General features: G+C 36.3%; 1 protein-coding gene across 5 annotated transcripts; it reads left to right on the top strand.

The window, feature by feature from the left end:
• Positions 1-2,760: 2,760 nt before the first annotated feature.
• FHY3 (far-red elongated hypocotyls 3) lies at positions 2,761-11,686 on the top strand. Of its 5 annotated transcripts, none has more exons than XM_012237138.4 (10): positions 2,762-2,926; positions 3,694-3,840; positions 8,050-10,243; positions 10,333-10,389; positions 10,603-10,671; positions 10,765-10,833; positions 10,929-10,997; positions 11,075-11,125; positions 11,215-11,294; positions 11,372-11,686. In XM_012237138.4, exons 3-9 carry the CDS (start codon positions 8,084-8,086, stop codon positions 11,269-11,271), a joined length of 2,532 nt encoding a protein of 843 aa, XP_012092528.1. In that variant the 5' UTR covers positions 2,762-2,926; positions 3,694-3,840; positions 8,050-8,083; the 3' UTR covers positions 11,272-11,294; positions 11,372-11,686. The 5 variants fall into 5 exon arrangements, with proteins under 5 accessions (XP_020541388.1, XP_020541387.1, XP_012092528.1 ...); XM_020685727.3 differs by having other exon boundaries at positions 11,212-11,294; XM_020685729.3 differs by lacking the exon at positions 10,929-10,997 and having other exon boundaries at positions 2,761-2,926; positions 10,765-10,869.
• Positions 11,687-16,790: the final 5,104 nt, after the last annotated feature.

Raw genomic sequence — 16,790 nt, 5'->3', positions numbered from 1 at the left:
ATATTCGAAATCAAAGTGAAGAGAAGAACATTCTGCCTCCAAACCTTGCCGGAGCATCGCCGGCCGGTCACCAGACCGCTGCCACCAGCCACCGTAAGCGGTGGTCGGAAAATCCAACTGCACCCAAAAATTGCAAACCATACATCAATTTGTTCGCTATGATGAGAGGATCACTAATATGTGATCAATTTAACATGGGTGTTAACCATTTGGCCAAAAATCGGCCTAGAATGTTCGTGGTCACTGCTTTGGGTTTTCCGATTCCGACCACCATACTCCATACCGAAATAGTCAATTGAAAGAGGGAGAGGAGAGGAATCGATCGACACCTACCTCGAAGCCTCAGGTCGTTGAAAACATCGTGAATGACTGAAAAAAGATGTTGCGACGGTGTCGAATCATTTCAGTCGAGTTTTCTCTCTATCCGGGCTCAAATCGCGCAAACCAAGGCTTGAATCAAACTCCTTGCAACGATTAGATGGCTTTAGATTATTTACTCACCAAATTTTGTGGCTGATGGCCAGAGAACGAAGACAAAGGGGAAGGGGGAGCTGTCGACGTCGGGGGAGGGGAAGGAGATGAGATTTTTATTTTCTCTCTCTTCCAGTGATTGGGTAAAAAGGCTTGGTTCGGTCGGAATAGATGATTTGGTTCAGCCCTGGGAGGTCCAATTGGGTTGAAATTTCAATTGGTTTCTAAATTATTTAAGTCTAATTTTCTTATAGTTCAACCTTACTCAATTATTTCTTAACCATCGAAATTCAAATATTGACGAATAATATCTCATTGGCTAGAATTTAGATTATTTGGCATTTTGATTTAATTTTAACTTAAAAGATTTTGAAAATAATATATTGGGTCATTTCAGTTTAAATATTACAATAAGTTAGCATGCCAAATGACATAAAAAAAAAGTGTATCTATACTTGTAAAAAATTTCAAATTCTCCATTGTCGTAAAACCCTAGAATTCTAGCTAGAATATAGATATATATATCGAAATATAGGATGCATGATTATAGTTTTCCCAAAATATAACGACTAGACAAGAACGAGCATAAAACCCAGCTCGATGCGCCTGTTTTTTTAAAAAAACTTAATAATGAATATAAGTTAAGTACATCATAGTGTTCCTATAGAATAAGGCTTGTTGCACCTATTAATTATCATAAATGTGTATTTATAAATGTAAGTTTAAAGTTATCTCATGATATAATGAAATATGACATTTTATAATAAAAATTTATGTATGATACTTCATATTTATTGACTTCATAGATAATAATTTAACTTGTACACAACATCATGCATAATATATTGACGTTATCATGTACATGTAATTATATTTTAATAATGATACTTCTAGTAGAATTTTGTCAGAATAATTGTTATCACACAAATACAATTAAGTGGGTAAAATATTACTGTGGCATGAATTTAACTAAAGAATAATAAAAGGATTAAAAAAATTATAGGATAAAAAAATAATGATATCTAAAGGTTATTATATATATCTAAGGGCATAAATGTAAAAATACAGTTATAGTAATAGTAATTTTATACTCCTTTAGATATATAATTAGGGTTGCTCGTGAGTTGATTTGAATATAATAATCGAACCAAATCTAAAGTGGCAGTTTAAAAAATTAAATCCAAATCAAACCATAAAAAATTTCGAACCAAATCAAACTTTTAGTGGCGGTTTGGTTTGATTCGGTTTGACGATTTTTGCAGTTTGAAATTAGAAAAATTAAACTTTCTCATTATATGAAAAATGAAAAATAAATTAATAAAAATTACACCATAAAATACACATGATTTTGAATAACTATCAAAAGTTTTTAAATTAATTTGTATATGTATATTCTTAATATAGTATAAAAAGATGTTATATATTCAATAAGATAATAATTAAGCAAATTATAAGTATAGAATTTAAATTTTGATTTAATTACATCCATTACTAAAAATTATAAAAAATACTCCCTCCGTTCCATTTTGTTTGCATAGTTTGACAAAATACACATATTAAGAATTTAGTCAATAAATATTATTATGTCTTTTTTTACCCTTAACTTATTAAGCTATTAATAAAACTCTTCATTTAATAAACAATCGTAAAATTATTATGGAAAAAAAATAATTGTTTAGATATAAAATTTAGAAACCTTACAAACATTTTGGGACATCTAAAAAAGGAATAATAAGTAAACAAAATGGGATAGAGGGAGTATAATTTTACACGCATATAGTTTGTACATATATATTAATCTAATTTATATGAATCTTTAACATTCGAATATTTTATAAAATAATATATAATTTATCTAATTAATAAAAATTATTATTTAATTATTATCCAATATAGCTAATCTCATATAATTTACTATCCAATATAAATTAATCAATACAAAGCAAATTTTCATTCAAAAAAATTGATTTAAACATATATATGTATAATAGGTTTGGTTTAGGTGGTTTTGATTCTAAAATCCTAAACTGAATTAAAAGCTCAGTTTTTAAATTTTATAAAATTAAATCAAATCATTAATTTTTTAAAATTACAGTTTTAGATCAGTTCAGTTTGGTTTGGACGGTTGGCTGAAAATCTTTGTATATAATAATATGCTCATCCCACGCGCCAAACGCATTCAGTTGCAGTTTGACTTTTACAATTACGAAAACACCCCGCAGGATTGTCGGCACGCGCGAGCCGTGTAGGAGTTGGGGGATTGAGAAACCGAGAAAAGAAAGCGAGTGTCTGATTAAGAGAAAAAGAAACCCTAAATAGACGAAATTGGGAGATTTCGGGTTTTGATTTCATTGTCCACTCGCTCAACACCCTCGCGTGTGCTTTCTTGCACTCTGCGATCGAACCCACGGGAAAGAGAGACAAGTCTACTTATCTTCTTCCTCCTCCTTCAGTGGTATAAAACTCTCTCCTTCCCGATATCACTCTCCCATTTTTTCAGTTCTATATGTCGTTGCTTAGTTTTTCTTTTCTTTTCATTTCCTTTAATTTCAATTGTTTCAGTTCTATATGATTTATTCCTAATTTGAATTTATCTGTTGGTTTTTAACGGTTTCATATGATGTAGGTTATCTACATAGCACAATTGACATCTCAATTTAGCACTATTCACCTAAAAAACTGAAAATTTTATTACTAATAATTATAGTTGTGTTGTTTATGGATCGACGAACACATTTCAGATGAAGTTTGGGAATGTTAAAGAAGTCAAATTTTAAGTTTTTGGAGCCTCATATTAGCTTGGAAGTTTTCTTTGACTATTATTTTATTTTAGACTGCTGATTTCAGGTGTTTGGCTTGGTTTAGCTGGAAGAAAATGGGTGCTAAGCATTAGAATAAGTGAAACCTTGGATTGTAAATGGGTGCTTTTTTGATGTTCTATCATTTTAATGCATTCTGTTGGAAGTTTTTGAAGTTGTACATGGAAAATGACAGTGGATATGATTATGGACTTGTTGTAGTTTGGAATAGATCATTATTTTAAGTATGTGTTGGCATGAAGATCCATGTCAATTCTATTTTGATATTGATTCCTTTTTATATAGCAATTTTCAATGCCCTGGAATGCAAAAGTTGCATAAAATATATGTATCCAGCATATGCAATGCTTGCTTTGTGTTTATGGATGATGTATTTGATTAATCATATTAAATCTTTATACAGGTGGTGGCATACAGAAAGAATACCAGATGAACTGTGTCTCAGTTATTCTACAATTGGACCATTTGGTTCTGCAGAAAATCAAATGACAATGGAGGGAACATTCTAACCACTTACATGTGATTGGAAAAAACATTAATTATAGAAGTGGTAAGTAGCTGTTGTTGCCATCCTGGAAATGTTAATGTTGCTTAGATAGATACAGACCTTTATTTCTTTTCTTCATTTTTCAATAATTTTCTTAATCACCTGAGCAAATGAATCATTGTTTAAACTTGTGAAGTTACTGCATTCCTGTCTATGCATCGGTAGGGACATGAGTTGTCTTTTTTTCTATTGCACATGACTTTGTTTATTGTGTCTATAGTTTTTCTCTTTGAAACCCAGGATAGTTGAGAATTGGGTATTAGATCCAAATCATGAAGTGAAGATTATCTTTGTTAACTTATGATTTTTCTTGAGGGAATTAGTGTCACCATGGAATCTGGTGGTGTGACTTAAAACACGCTATACTGAATCATTTTAATGTTGAATCCCAGTGACTATCTAATAATGACTCGTTGATAACTTCTGCTGTTGGTGTAAATTAATTGCATTTTTTAGTTATCCAATATGGGTATGAAATTGTAAAATTAATTTTCTATCTCTATATAGGTCCAAATATATAGGAATTTTTGTCTTTGACAAGAAAATTGAATTAAGTAATGACTCACTGTTGTCCCCTTCCATCAAAGGAAATTAATGGTCATTGTGTGCATGGATTGACTTCAAATTCCAAATCCCATCAGATGGCAACTAACTCAGCATGTCAGTAATTTAACAGTAGGAGATGCAATTTCGATGCCCATTTAAGCATCTAAATGCAGTATTATTGACTGGTTGTATTTATTAGGTGTATTTGAGATATCTTGGCTTAGAACTTTAAAGCATTTTAAAAGCAATGTCTAATTGCTTTTTGAAAAAGCCTATTTTTATAAAATTAGTTTAGAATGCCACAGGTCCTTAATCCCTGTTCTGTTCGGGGCTCTTTATTTATGCATGAGATTCTCTTTTGGATTTTTATTGAATCAAAACTGTCTCTATAAAACAGAAACTAGCATGAATTCCTTGTAGAATAAGAAACTGAGACTGAAATCCTAATTAAAATAAAACTGAAGTAAATAAACAATTCTTAGCTAGAATAGGACAAAGAAAATAAATCTGATGTAACTAATTCCTTGGAAGCTACACAGGTGGTTCCCGTTTTTCTTTCTCTGTTTCTTCAGTTGCAATGTCTTCCATTTTCTCATATTCTGCTTTAATTCTATGACTAACATCCATATCATTTTTCCCATCTTTTTGGATAGTAGATCCTAGATATTTTAAATGTGTATTTTGATGCACTATCACTCGATCTAGGGTATATCCATTTGGTCCATTTAGCTAGTCACTCCTCTTCACTCGAAATATTGGCTTGAATCAAAATCATTACTCAAGTTTCGGCCATGGGATTATGTAGATCACGTGATCTTCCTTCTTTGAAAAGTAGGACTTTAGGACGACCAATTTGGATAGAAAAGCTTGAATCTCCAATTTTTATGGCAATGGGAATTAGGGTTAAGCTTTATATGAGTAGTTAAGCTCAGTTGAGGTATTATTGAAACTTTTCTTAGCTTGAATTGAATAGAAATCTAGGAAAGTACAACGAATATATATTTATGTGTTAAGGAATGATTTAGAAATCCTTTTGGAGACTATCAACTGCATATTGGAGGCTATTGGTGGTGTTTTACTAGCAATGAAGCTCCATATCTTCTCCATCTCTATTCCTTCAATTCTTTGACCTTAATTCTTTTACAAATTGTAGATATTTTTTCTCAGCCTAATTGTGATGTAAGCCATTATAGAATATAGTGTAATGTAATCAATGAATTTTAGTGTACTTTTTTATTTTTTATTCTAAGAACAATTAAACAAGTCAATATAGAGCAATTTTTTTATTTTGGTTTTGTTTAGGCCATAGTTTCTCTTCATTGCTTCACTGTTGTCCTTGTTTGGTGAAGCAATGGCTATTTGTTGCTGATATTTTCTTATAGGAGTTGCAAGGCTTTTTTTCTGCAAGTTTCCAAGCTTATAGGTTTCATGTTGCTGGGATTCTTTTTAGTTAGATAGTTTGAAGCAACAATACATTTACTTTTGTTTTATTTTATTTTGAGAAAAACAATCATCATGCTGCTTTTGAACTTAGCTAAACATGCTATGAGCTTGTGGCTAAGCTCTGATTAAAAACAGGAATTTTGCTTAGTTAATTTGTTTGGATTTGATCTCGGGGTTACCTCTAGCTTGACTTAGTTCCATTCATTGACTTTGAATTCAAGGATGGTTGATTTGGCTTATAAGTCAATCAAACCTATTTTAAGTAGAAATTCATAAGTAGAATAGTGTTTGATTTGGCTTATAAGTTCAAAACTACTTAAAATAAATCAGAAGTCATATAATACTAAGGTATCCGGTACTTTTGATTATTTGCTTATTTTAAAACGTGCTTTTGAGCAAGTAAAAGAATATATTATCCTATTAATTTTTAAAAATGCCAACACTACCCTCATTCGAATAAACCCTTGACTTTATACTAATTAACATATCGTTTTTGGTTATTTTGACGAATTAAGTTACTTTTAAGTACTTTTTTATTGAACCCTTTAAATGTAATTTTTTAAGTAGCTTTACCAAACTAAGTACTTATTTATTAAGTCAGAAGTCGAAAGTAATTAGCCAAAATAAAAACTCTCTTAGCCCATACTAAGGTGGACTGTCTAATATTAGAGTTAATATTATCAACACTTAGATTTTTTTGATAACATTTATCTACTCATTATTTAAAAGTCTCAATTAAACTAAAATTCACTTAAAATGACAAGCAAAAAATTTTAACTTAAAATTTGTGCTAAATACAATAAGTTAGTAAACATTTGGAAGATTTTGCAATATAAAAATTCCATTACGTAATTATTCAGTGGTTCAAATTCAGTTTTAAATCTTTAACACTTAACATTCTATCTTACCAAACATCATTTAAGTCTAGTAAAAAGTTCAATCTCTAATACGAGAGAATTATGAATGATTCAGAGGCGGGAGATATCAGTTACTGGAATAGTGAATGTCCATGTGATTCAATCTAACTACTAGTTGCTTTCTTTGCTGTTATAAGCTAGACCATGGTTACATTTTGTTCCAGGATGGTGCTTAAGGTTTAGTTTTTCCCTCTCTATTTAGGTAATATTTTTAGCTTATGTTCTACTAGGACATTTGAGTAAAATTTGCTTTCCTCTTGGGGACCTAGCTCTTTGTTATTTGGATTCGGTTGAATGATATGGGGTTTTGTTTCTTCATCAATTACTGTTCAAGCCTAGTGTCAACGTTGTTAGTTTCCATTAACTTGTTAGACCTTTCCCTAGATTATTTTTCTTCTTATGAGGGAAAAAACCCTTCAACTGAGCTATTGTGCAAACACAAACTAAGGAAGGAAAAGGACTTAAGTCAAACTTAGAAATGATCAACATTTTCAAGATGCATGAGTTAGGAGTGTAGGAAGGAAAGCAGCTTGAGGAATTCTATGCATATTCTGGATGAGTACATAAAAGCAATCAATTTCATACAAATAATATATATCTTATCCTCTGGGGATTCTGGAAATTTCTATACAAGCAGTTAGACTATTTTTTTACTATACCTTTTTTTTTTTTTCTCTCTTTTCAAGTCAACTTTTTTATTTTCTTGAAGTTGCAACAGGCGATATATTTGTCTCATTTTCTAGTTGTGAAGTAATTTGGAGTGGAGAATTGTCTTTACTAGTTGTACTATCTTACTTGGTGGTATCATTACAGTGCCACAATCCTAGAGAATCCATCAGATAGCTGCTCCAATTGCAGATTCACTTTTAATGTAGTTACTTAGGCATGAGTCCAACGGTATTAATCCATATGTTATCACTGGCTGGTTTGAAGTTTCGGGCAATTGATAATGTCAACTTATGAAGTTAGTTGATTTTTGATTTTGGGAAACAGTAGGGCTGGCTCTGTGATTTCAGTCCTTTTCATTTATGGCTCTATCTACAGCCGATATTCATCTTTGATCATTTCTGTTTTGGTTGCCTTCTACGTTCAAGGAACCAGATGGAAGCAATAGTTGCTATATATTCTGTTAACCATTTCTTCATTAACTTCAGTTCACTGTTGCATGGAACTAGGTTGTCATATAACATCCATGAATGATAAATTGATAAATCATAGATTAAACTGCCGAATTGGAAAAATTGGGTGCTATCCTATAGCTTTGTATAAGTTTTTCTAGAATGAATATTTTCTTCCATCTTTTCAGGTTGGTATTGGCTAAAAGGAAAAACTTATCATTCATGGATATCGATCTTAGGTTGCCTTCTGGTGACCATGATAAAGATAATGAAGAACCAAGTGGAATTGACAATATGTTGACTGAGGAAAAGCTCCATAATGGAGATGTAGCGACTGGAAGTATTGTTGATGTTGCAGAAGAGGTACATGCCATAGAAGGTGGGCACATGAGTTCACCAACGACAGAATTCAAGGAAGAAGCAAATCTTGAGCCACTTTCTGGTATGGAATTTGAATCACATGGGGCAGCATATTCTTTTTATCAAGAATATGCTCGGTCTATGGGATTCAACACAGCAATACAAAACAGCCGCCGTTCAAAAACATCACGGGAATTCATTGATGCAAAGTTTGCTTGTTCTAGGTATGGAACCAAGCGAGAGTATGACAAGTCCTTTAACAGACCACGTGCCAGACAAAACAAGCAAGACCCTGAAAATGGAACTGGCCGGCGATCATGTTCAAAGACGGACTGCAAAGCAAGCATGCATGTTAAGAGAAGGCCAGATGGAAAATGGGTTATTCATAGTTTTGTGAAGGAGCACAACCATGACCTCTTACCTGCCCAAGCTGTTAGCGAACAAACTAGAAAGATGTATGCTGCAATGGCTAGACAATTTGCAGAGTATAAACATGTTGTTGGTCTGAAGAATGACCCCAAAAATCCATTTGATAAGGGTCGAAATTTGGCATTAGAAGCTGCAGATGCCAAGATTTTGCTTGATTTTTTCACGCAGATGCAGAATTTGAATTCCAATTTCTTTTATGCCATAGAACTGGGTGAGGATCAACGTTTGAAGAATTTGTTTTGGGTTGATGCCAAAAGCAGGCATGACTATGTTAATTTCTCTGATGTTGTCTCATTTGACACTATCTATGTTAGGAACAAATATAAGATGCCTCTTGCTCTTTTTGTTGGAGTGAACCAACATTATCAATTCATGTTACTTGGATGTGCTCTTCTATCAGATGAAAATGCAACAACTTATTCTTGGTTAATGCAGACTTGGCTGAGAGCAATGGGTGGGCAAGCCCCCAAAGTTATAATAACTGACCAAGATAAAGCCTTAAAATCAGTTATTTCTGAGGTGCTTCCAAATGCTCATCATTATTTCTTTTTATGGAACATTTTGGGGAAGGTGTCTGAAAATCTGAGTCAAGTAATTAAACAGCACGAAAACTTTATACCAAAATTTGAAAAATGCATCTTCAGGTCATGGACAAATGATGAGTTTGTGAAAAGGTGGTTGAAAATTCTTGATAGATTTGAGCTCAGAGAGAATGAATTGATGCAGTCATTGTATGAAGATCGAGAGCTATGGGTGCCAATCTATATGAGGGATGCTATTTTGGCTGGGATGTCAATGACTCAGCGATCTGAGAGTATAAATTCCTACTTTGACAAGTATGTGCATAAGAAGACCACTGTGCAGGAGTTTGTCAAGCAGTATGAAACAATTCTGCAGGACAGGTATGAAGAGGAAGCAAAAGCAGATTCTGATACGTGGAACAAACAACCTACATTAAAATCTCCATCACCCTTGGAAAAGAGTGTTTCAGGGGTGTACACACATGCAGTATTCAAGAAATTTCAAGTTGAGGTCTTGGGTGTTGTTGCTTGCCACCCTAAAATGGAAAGCCAAGATGAGACAAGTATTAGTTTTAGAGTTCAAGATTTGGAAAAGCATCAGGATTACACAGTTGTGTGGAATCAGATAAGGTCAGAAGTTGCTTGTATATGCCGACTATATGAGTACAAGGGTTATCTCTGTAGACATGCTCTGGTTGTTCTACAGATGTGTCAGCAGTCTGCCATTCCGCCGCAGTACATTTTGAAACGGTGGACAAAAGACGTGAAGAACAGACATTTTTTTGGTGAAGAATCTGAACAGGTGCAATCTAGGTTCCAAAGGTATAATGAACTGTGTCAACGGGCACTGAAATTGAGTGAAGAGGGATCATTGTCTCAAGAGAGTTACAATATTGCTTTCCGTGCTCTTGAAGAAGCTTTTGGAAACTGTATCAGTGCAAATAATTCTAGCAAGACTCTTGCTGAAGCTGGTACCGCAGCCACCCATGGGTTGCTCTGCATTGAAGAAGATAATCAAAATAGAAGTATGAACAAGACAAATAAGAAGAAGAATCCAACTAAGAAAAGAAAGGTCAGTGTGAATAATGGTTTGCCTGCATTTTTATCTTACTTTCCCATTTGTGTTTTGTTGAAGATGTCTGACTTCTTTTTTCTCGGCAGGTGAACTCTGAGCAGGAGGTTACAACTCTTGGGGCAGAAGACAGCTTGCAACAAATGGTTTGTCTAATTTATAGATTGTTAATGTACCCAGAAAGAAAACATGCTTTCAGACATGTATTGTTATTGGAACATGATTTCTGTGTGTTGTTGGCCTTGTGCAACCACAATGCATATTCTGGATTGGTGTCACCCATTTAAATGTCATAGTAATGCATTAACCATCTTTTTTGCTTAAGTGTGTTTCTTTACAAGTGGAATTTTATTTTGTAGGACAAATTAAACTCAAGAAGTGTAACCCTAGATGGCTATTATGGGGCACAACAAAGTGTGCCAGGAATGGTAATGCTTTCTGAGGATCTAGATTATGTATCTATTGACAAGATAGTAAAATGATCTTGTGCATTTCATCTTGAGCTTTTTATGCCTTTGCAGGTGCAACTGAACTTAATGGCACCAACACGGGATAACTACTATGGGAACCAACAGACTATCCAGGGGCTGGTATGTCCCATGAAAGATGACATTAATGATCTTGTGGTAATTCTGTGGAATATCATACGGTTTCTAATTTTTGAAATTTTGGTTTCACATTGTAGGGGCAGTTAAACTCAATAGCACCTAGCCACGATGGTTACTACAATGCCCAGCAAAGCATGCATGGGCTGGTATTATATCTGCTGATTCTGCTTAGAGTTTTTTTGTGCAGTACAAGGTCCAAATGATAATGTTTTTATGCATGCAGGGACAGATGGATTTCTTCCGCGCACAAGCTGGTTTCACTTATGGGATCCGGGTGAGTTGGCTCGACGTGGTATTCTGATAGTTGGATAAACATCTAATTTCACTTACAGAATATTTGTATGGTTGGGCTTTCTTTAGCAGGATGACCCAAATGTTAGAACAGCACCGCTGCATGATAATGCATCCAGACATGCATGAAGATCACCTTTCTCGCTCTCAAGGTAGTTCAAATTTGGAAGAAGTTCCCTTGATTGTTGTAGTTATGGTAGGCAATGAAAATGTTTTGCTTTCTTTGTAGGTGAGGAGAAAGAGTACTTATTTTTGTGCTGTAGCGGAGGAGTTTACTGAAGAGAGAATTTCTGTAAAGAATGATGTATTATGCATTGTGGATGGCAAGAGTAGATTAGAAAAAACTCCCTTAGTGCCTGTAAAATAAGATAGTGTAGGAAATGTGCACCTTCACTGCCTATTGCCTATTACAATTGTTAAAGAGTTGGAACAGATTCAAGTTCGGGGTGAAATCTCCCCTGTAAAGTTTGTTGTATTATTGTATCAGGGATTGTTCAACTCAATTGTCTGTTGATATCAGTAAAACTTGTTTTTGGTTTGCTAACTTGAGTGTTGCTATAATGGAAAAGCTCGATTGTTCAACAACGGAGAAGGTGACGCTGATTGCTGAGTTTGAAACTAACTATATATTACGACTTTATGGCCAAAATATATAAATATACCTTTGTATTTTACGAAAAAAAAATCTGTTGGCAGTTTAAACATTTGAAGTTATGGATTCTGTGATATTGTGTTTCTCTCTATGCTAGTAATAATATTTTTCCGGTGTTTTTGCATTTATATGCAAAATATTTACTTAATGTGTGGTTAGAATAATCTTTAGAACAATAATTTTTATATTTTTCAATTATTTAATAAGTGTTTAATTGATCTAAAAGTTTAAGTATTTAATAGAAACATTTTTACAAGTTGAAATATTTAATTACACAATTTTATAAATTGAAGCGCTCAATAAGTCAAAATAAAAGTTGAGGGTATCATAAAAAATTTTTTTATATAAAATACATTGGAATATGTACTCAGATTAATAAATTACCTGTGCTAGTTCAAAGACTGTAAAATTACTTTTTTTTCTTTTTATCCATAAATTTCAGAAGGATTGTTTTTCATTGTAGTCATTATCACTTCAAGCATCTTTTGTTTAAAGAAAATTATCTTATTTTGTTGGAAAACTAAATTATTTTTGACAATTATTTTTCATGAGAAACATTTTATGCACGAAAAGTTTCACGGGAATTTTTTTTTTTAAAATAACTCATATAATGTTGGAAACTAATAAATGTTACAAATTTTAATTTATAAGACGGTAAACATTTAAAATAACAGAAATTTCATATTTTCAAATTAGGATGCAGTTGTAAAAAAAAAAAAAAAAGTTAGCAATGCAATTACAGATGTGCTAATAAATGACTTAGGTAAATCATTATTTTAGTCTCTCGAGTTTGATAATAATTGCAACTCGTTTCCTTAGTAGGGGAACTTGGAGTTCCCAAAGTAGAAACTTAACTCATGTTTGATTGCCACAAAGTGAGAAATTACTCAAGTTAAATATTAGTTGCCACCCATTATTTCGGCAATGGGACCGTTTTCAATTTTTATTTTATAAAAGTGACTCCATTTAACCCAATTTTATTCAACGCCTATTATTTAAAAAGAAAATTGGTCAGGCGTACCAAGTACGATTCTAGGTAAGGGAATTAGGTACGTCGGCCCGTTGGAAGTCGACGCCCGAAAAACCGGCCTCTTTTAACCTACAATTTCTAATTGATTTTTATTTTAGAAAAGCCAATTATTTAAACCCAACCCAAACGAATCGAACCGAGTTCCTATGTAGAAAATTATTTAATCGTCCCAAATAAATTCATCCATTGCATCAATTCATAAATTAAGCATCACATTCGTCATTCATCCACCACACGTATCAAATAAAATTAAAAGACCCGCTCTTGCCTTATGGTTAAAGGCGGGCCACAAACCGAGTTTAATAATAACACCAATAATTAACAATAAGAAATAAATCCTAAAAAAAGGAAAAATCTCATAATCACCAATGATTAATTGATTTGGTTTGATTAAGACTCAGTTTGCCCATTATTGATCATTTTCCGGATTGAAATTAAAACCTACTTAATGAAATAAGATTAAGACAAAATAACAAAAATAAACTGAAACTGGGAGACAGTCGCGCCACGCGACACGCAGCTGTTCTGTGGAAGAACAGTCGCGTGGCGCGGCTCTTGCCTTTTATTCTGGAACTAGTAACAGTTGCGTCACGCAGCTGTTCTATGAAGAACATTCGCGTGACGGAACTCTATCATTCGTACTGGAACTTAGAACAGTCGCGTCACGCGGGTAGAAGCTGCGTGACGCACCCATAAGATGCGTGATGCGACTTACTTTTTGTACAGTTGCCACGTATCCATACAAACAGTGCAGGCCTTTGCACGGGCGCGCGCCAGAGGTGTCAGTCCTGTTAGAGCTGCGTGACGCAGCTAAGAGTGCCGTCAAGCAGGTACTAGCTGCGTGACGCAGCCCTAACACGGGTCAGGTACCTTTGGGCGGTTTGGTTCAATTTTTGGTTTAAGCACTTCTGGTTTGTCGTGATACCTTATCCCTTGTCCTCATATCATCATCGGGTCAGGTAGAAGCATAAAATTACGCGTCAACAGTTTGCCCCCCCCACTTTATCATTAATTGTATAAACGATTAATGTTAAAGTGGTCCATTGACGCGCCTTCTATTAGGCAATCATCTCCAAAGCTCGGTTTGATCGGCTTGGAAAGATGCTGAATTGATCATCTGGTCACCTCCTAAGCTCGGTTTGATCGGCTTCGTCGGTTTCCATCCAACATGTGAATGACTTCAAAGCTCGGTTTGATCGGCTTAGAAGACACCTTCGGGGCTCGGTTTGATCGGCCTGAAGGACTTTGAATGTTTGGTCACCTTCTTGGCTCGGTTTGATCTGCTTCGTCGGTTCCCATGGAATCTGAAGGGGGCATCCTTGAAGCTCGGTTTGATCGGCTTGAAGAGCTTTGATCTGGCCACCTACTCAGCTCGGTTTGGTCGGCTTTGTCGGCTCCAGTCGGTTTAGAAAAAGGCATCCTCGAGGCTCGGTTTGATCGGCCCGAAAAATGTCGGTTTTACCCTGGTCAACTTCGCAATTCATCATCATTGACCAGGGGGAAAATTTCAAACAGCTTCGCAACACACCATCACTGCTTTGAAATTGTTCTGATTAGCTTCGCAATGCACCATCACTAATCAGAAGGAACTATCGGCTTTGAAAAACCATCACCGGTTGGCCTGAAAAATTATTCACAGGAAAAAGAGCAATGTCCGTGTACGAACAGACCTTGCCTTCTGTTAGAAAAATATTGGAACATCACATGTTCCCATGCATTACTTATGAAAAATTTTGCAAAAATTTCGTCATAAACGATTTAACAAAAAATTTGTTATCTGCATTTTCAAGTATACCTTTTATGATATAGTGGTTGAAAAAAAACTTACCTGAGGGTAATCTGGCAATTTGATGCTCCTTGTTTGCCCCCCTTGTGCGGTGAGTAGACAAAAATCGCTGAAGTGTGCGAGCCGCATATCGATGTCAAATCGCCGAAATGGACCGTCGTGGGTTTTCGAAATGGGCTGTGTGGGCCTATTGGTCTCGGAAAGAGGTAATGGGCCCAATGCTCTTTTTGGGCTCAGTTGAGTGGGCTTGGGCCCAACTTGCTTTACTATAAGTAACTTTCACTCTTAATCGATTCACTTTTACTTATCACAAACCCTAAGCAATTGAGAATTCTCTGAACTTTCAACCAAAAAGATGTCTCAACTCTCTGAAATCCCCGCTTCTGCTTACACTCCTGAGATGGAGACCCTCAGGGCCCTACCCGATATCCCGACTTTCGATGGCGAGCCAGTGTCGGTGAGCCGGAATCCACTAACCCCCGGGACACGGCCGTTGCAGCTCCTTCCATCGTCGGGTACGGAGTTCCCGGTCAGGTACGAGACGAGCCGAATGCGCGGCTTTCAGTCCGAGGTAAGTAAAAAAAATTCCTTTCTCTTTTTTTTTTTACTGCTTTTGATCCGTAGTTGTAGCAATAGGATTACATTTTGAAGTTTATGTCTGCGTCAACAGTCGCGTCACGCAGGTAGGAGTTGCATGGCACGGCTGTTCTTCCATGAACAGTTGCGTGATGCAGTTGTTCTTGTGTGAATCAGTTGCATGACGCAACTGTTTGAGGCGCCAGAAACCCTAGCTTGCTTTGAACCTTAGAATCGACCCTTTTTATTGCATTAAAACTTGATTTGTTGACAATTGATTGTTGGTAGCTCTAGGCGACTTGATCTTGCCCTGAAAATTGTATGAAAACAACACAGACATAGTGAAATTAGATTGAAATGAATTACTGCGTACCTTCGACAGTTGCGTCACGCAACTGTTCTTTGGAAGAACAGTTGTGTGACGTGACTGTTCATCAACGAATAAGAGTCTTGAACAGTTGCGTGACGCAGCTACTAAGGTGCGTGGCGCGACTTTGTGGTTGCGTGGCGCATCTGTTCTTAGGGCAACATATTTCAAACAGTTGCGTGACGCGGCTGAGGAGTGGCGTGACGCGAGTGCATAGATGCGCTGCGCAGCTATACTTCTAGGTGCGTAACTTAGACAAAGCTGCGTGACGTGACTACGTAGACGCGTGACGCGGCTTTGTAGTTGCATGACGCAGCTTCGGTTCAAACCGAAATTTGGTCCTATTCATTTTCCTGCCATATAAGAAGACAAATAATTGTTAGTATCATACGTATTGAAATTGAAATTTTTCTTACAGGTTAATCTGGGCAAGGCCCGCTGGGGTGGATCGGCCACTGATGCTTCCACTTTCTGGGATTTGTTGGACCCTCCTATGCGAGCCCGGGTCGTCGCCGCTAGCTTCGGGGATTACGCTGCAGGATTGCGTTGCACGCAGCCTCGTTTCCCACCCGCTATGCGATATGCATTGATGGAGCGGTGGAACGATTGTACTCACACCTTCATCTTCGGGTTCGGCGAGATGACTATCACACCCGTAGACTATGCTGCCATCACTGGTCTACGCTTCACTGGCTCGGTTCCCCCGCTGGACGCTCGGTATCAGACGGCCACTCTCGGGGCCCAGCTGGTCCGTTCCTTGCTCGGTGTCACCTCACAGACTCGGTACACCGTGCAGGGATGTATCTCCTATGAGATGGTCTTCCGGTTCTGGGCCGAGAGGATCAGGACCCGTTTGGAGGCTTGGAGGGAGTTGCCGGAGGAGGCCCGACCTGCTGCTCCTGCGTATACTCGGGAGGAGAGGGACCAGGCTACTCGGTCCTTCTTATTCTACATCATCTCATCCCAGCTGCTATGCACCTCCCAGAATAAGGGAGACCTGGCGGTGCTGGCATGTCTTCGGGATCTGAGCCAGGTCGGATCCTTCGACTGGGCCACACTCGGTTTGGCTCATCTCTATCACGGTCTGGATGTCTGGACCCGTGGTAGCGGTGAGTCGAACTGGCTGTTCATCCGGCCTCTGGAGGTAACATTCTTTCACTCTTCACCTTTTTTATTTGCCATTCTCAACTGTTCAACTAATTGATGTCATTTCTTTCTCTGCTGCAGGTATGGTCCT

Source organism: Jatropha curcas, chromosome 2 (assembly GCF_041381405.1).
Source record: "Jatropha curcas cultivar XTBG-Jc1 chromosome 2, XTBG_Jcur_1.0, whole genome shotgun sequence".
In the NCBI taxonomy this organism is placed as follows: domain Eukaryota; kingdom Viridiplantae; phylum Streptophyta; class Magnoliopsida; order Malpighiales; family Euphorbiaceae; genus Jatropha; species Jatropha curcas.
The sequence above is the reverse complement of the archived record's forward strand: the minus strand, read 5'-3'. Positions and strand labels throughout refer to the sequence as shown.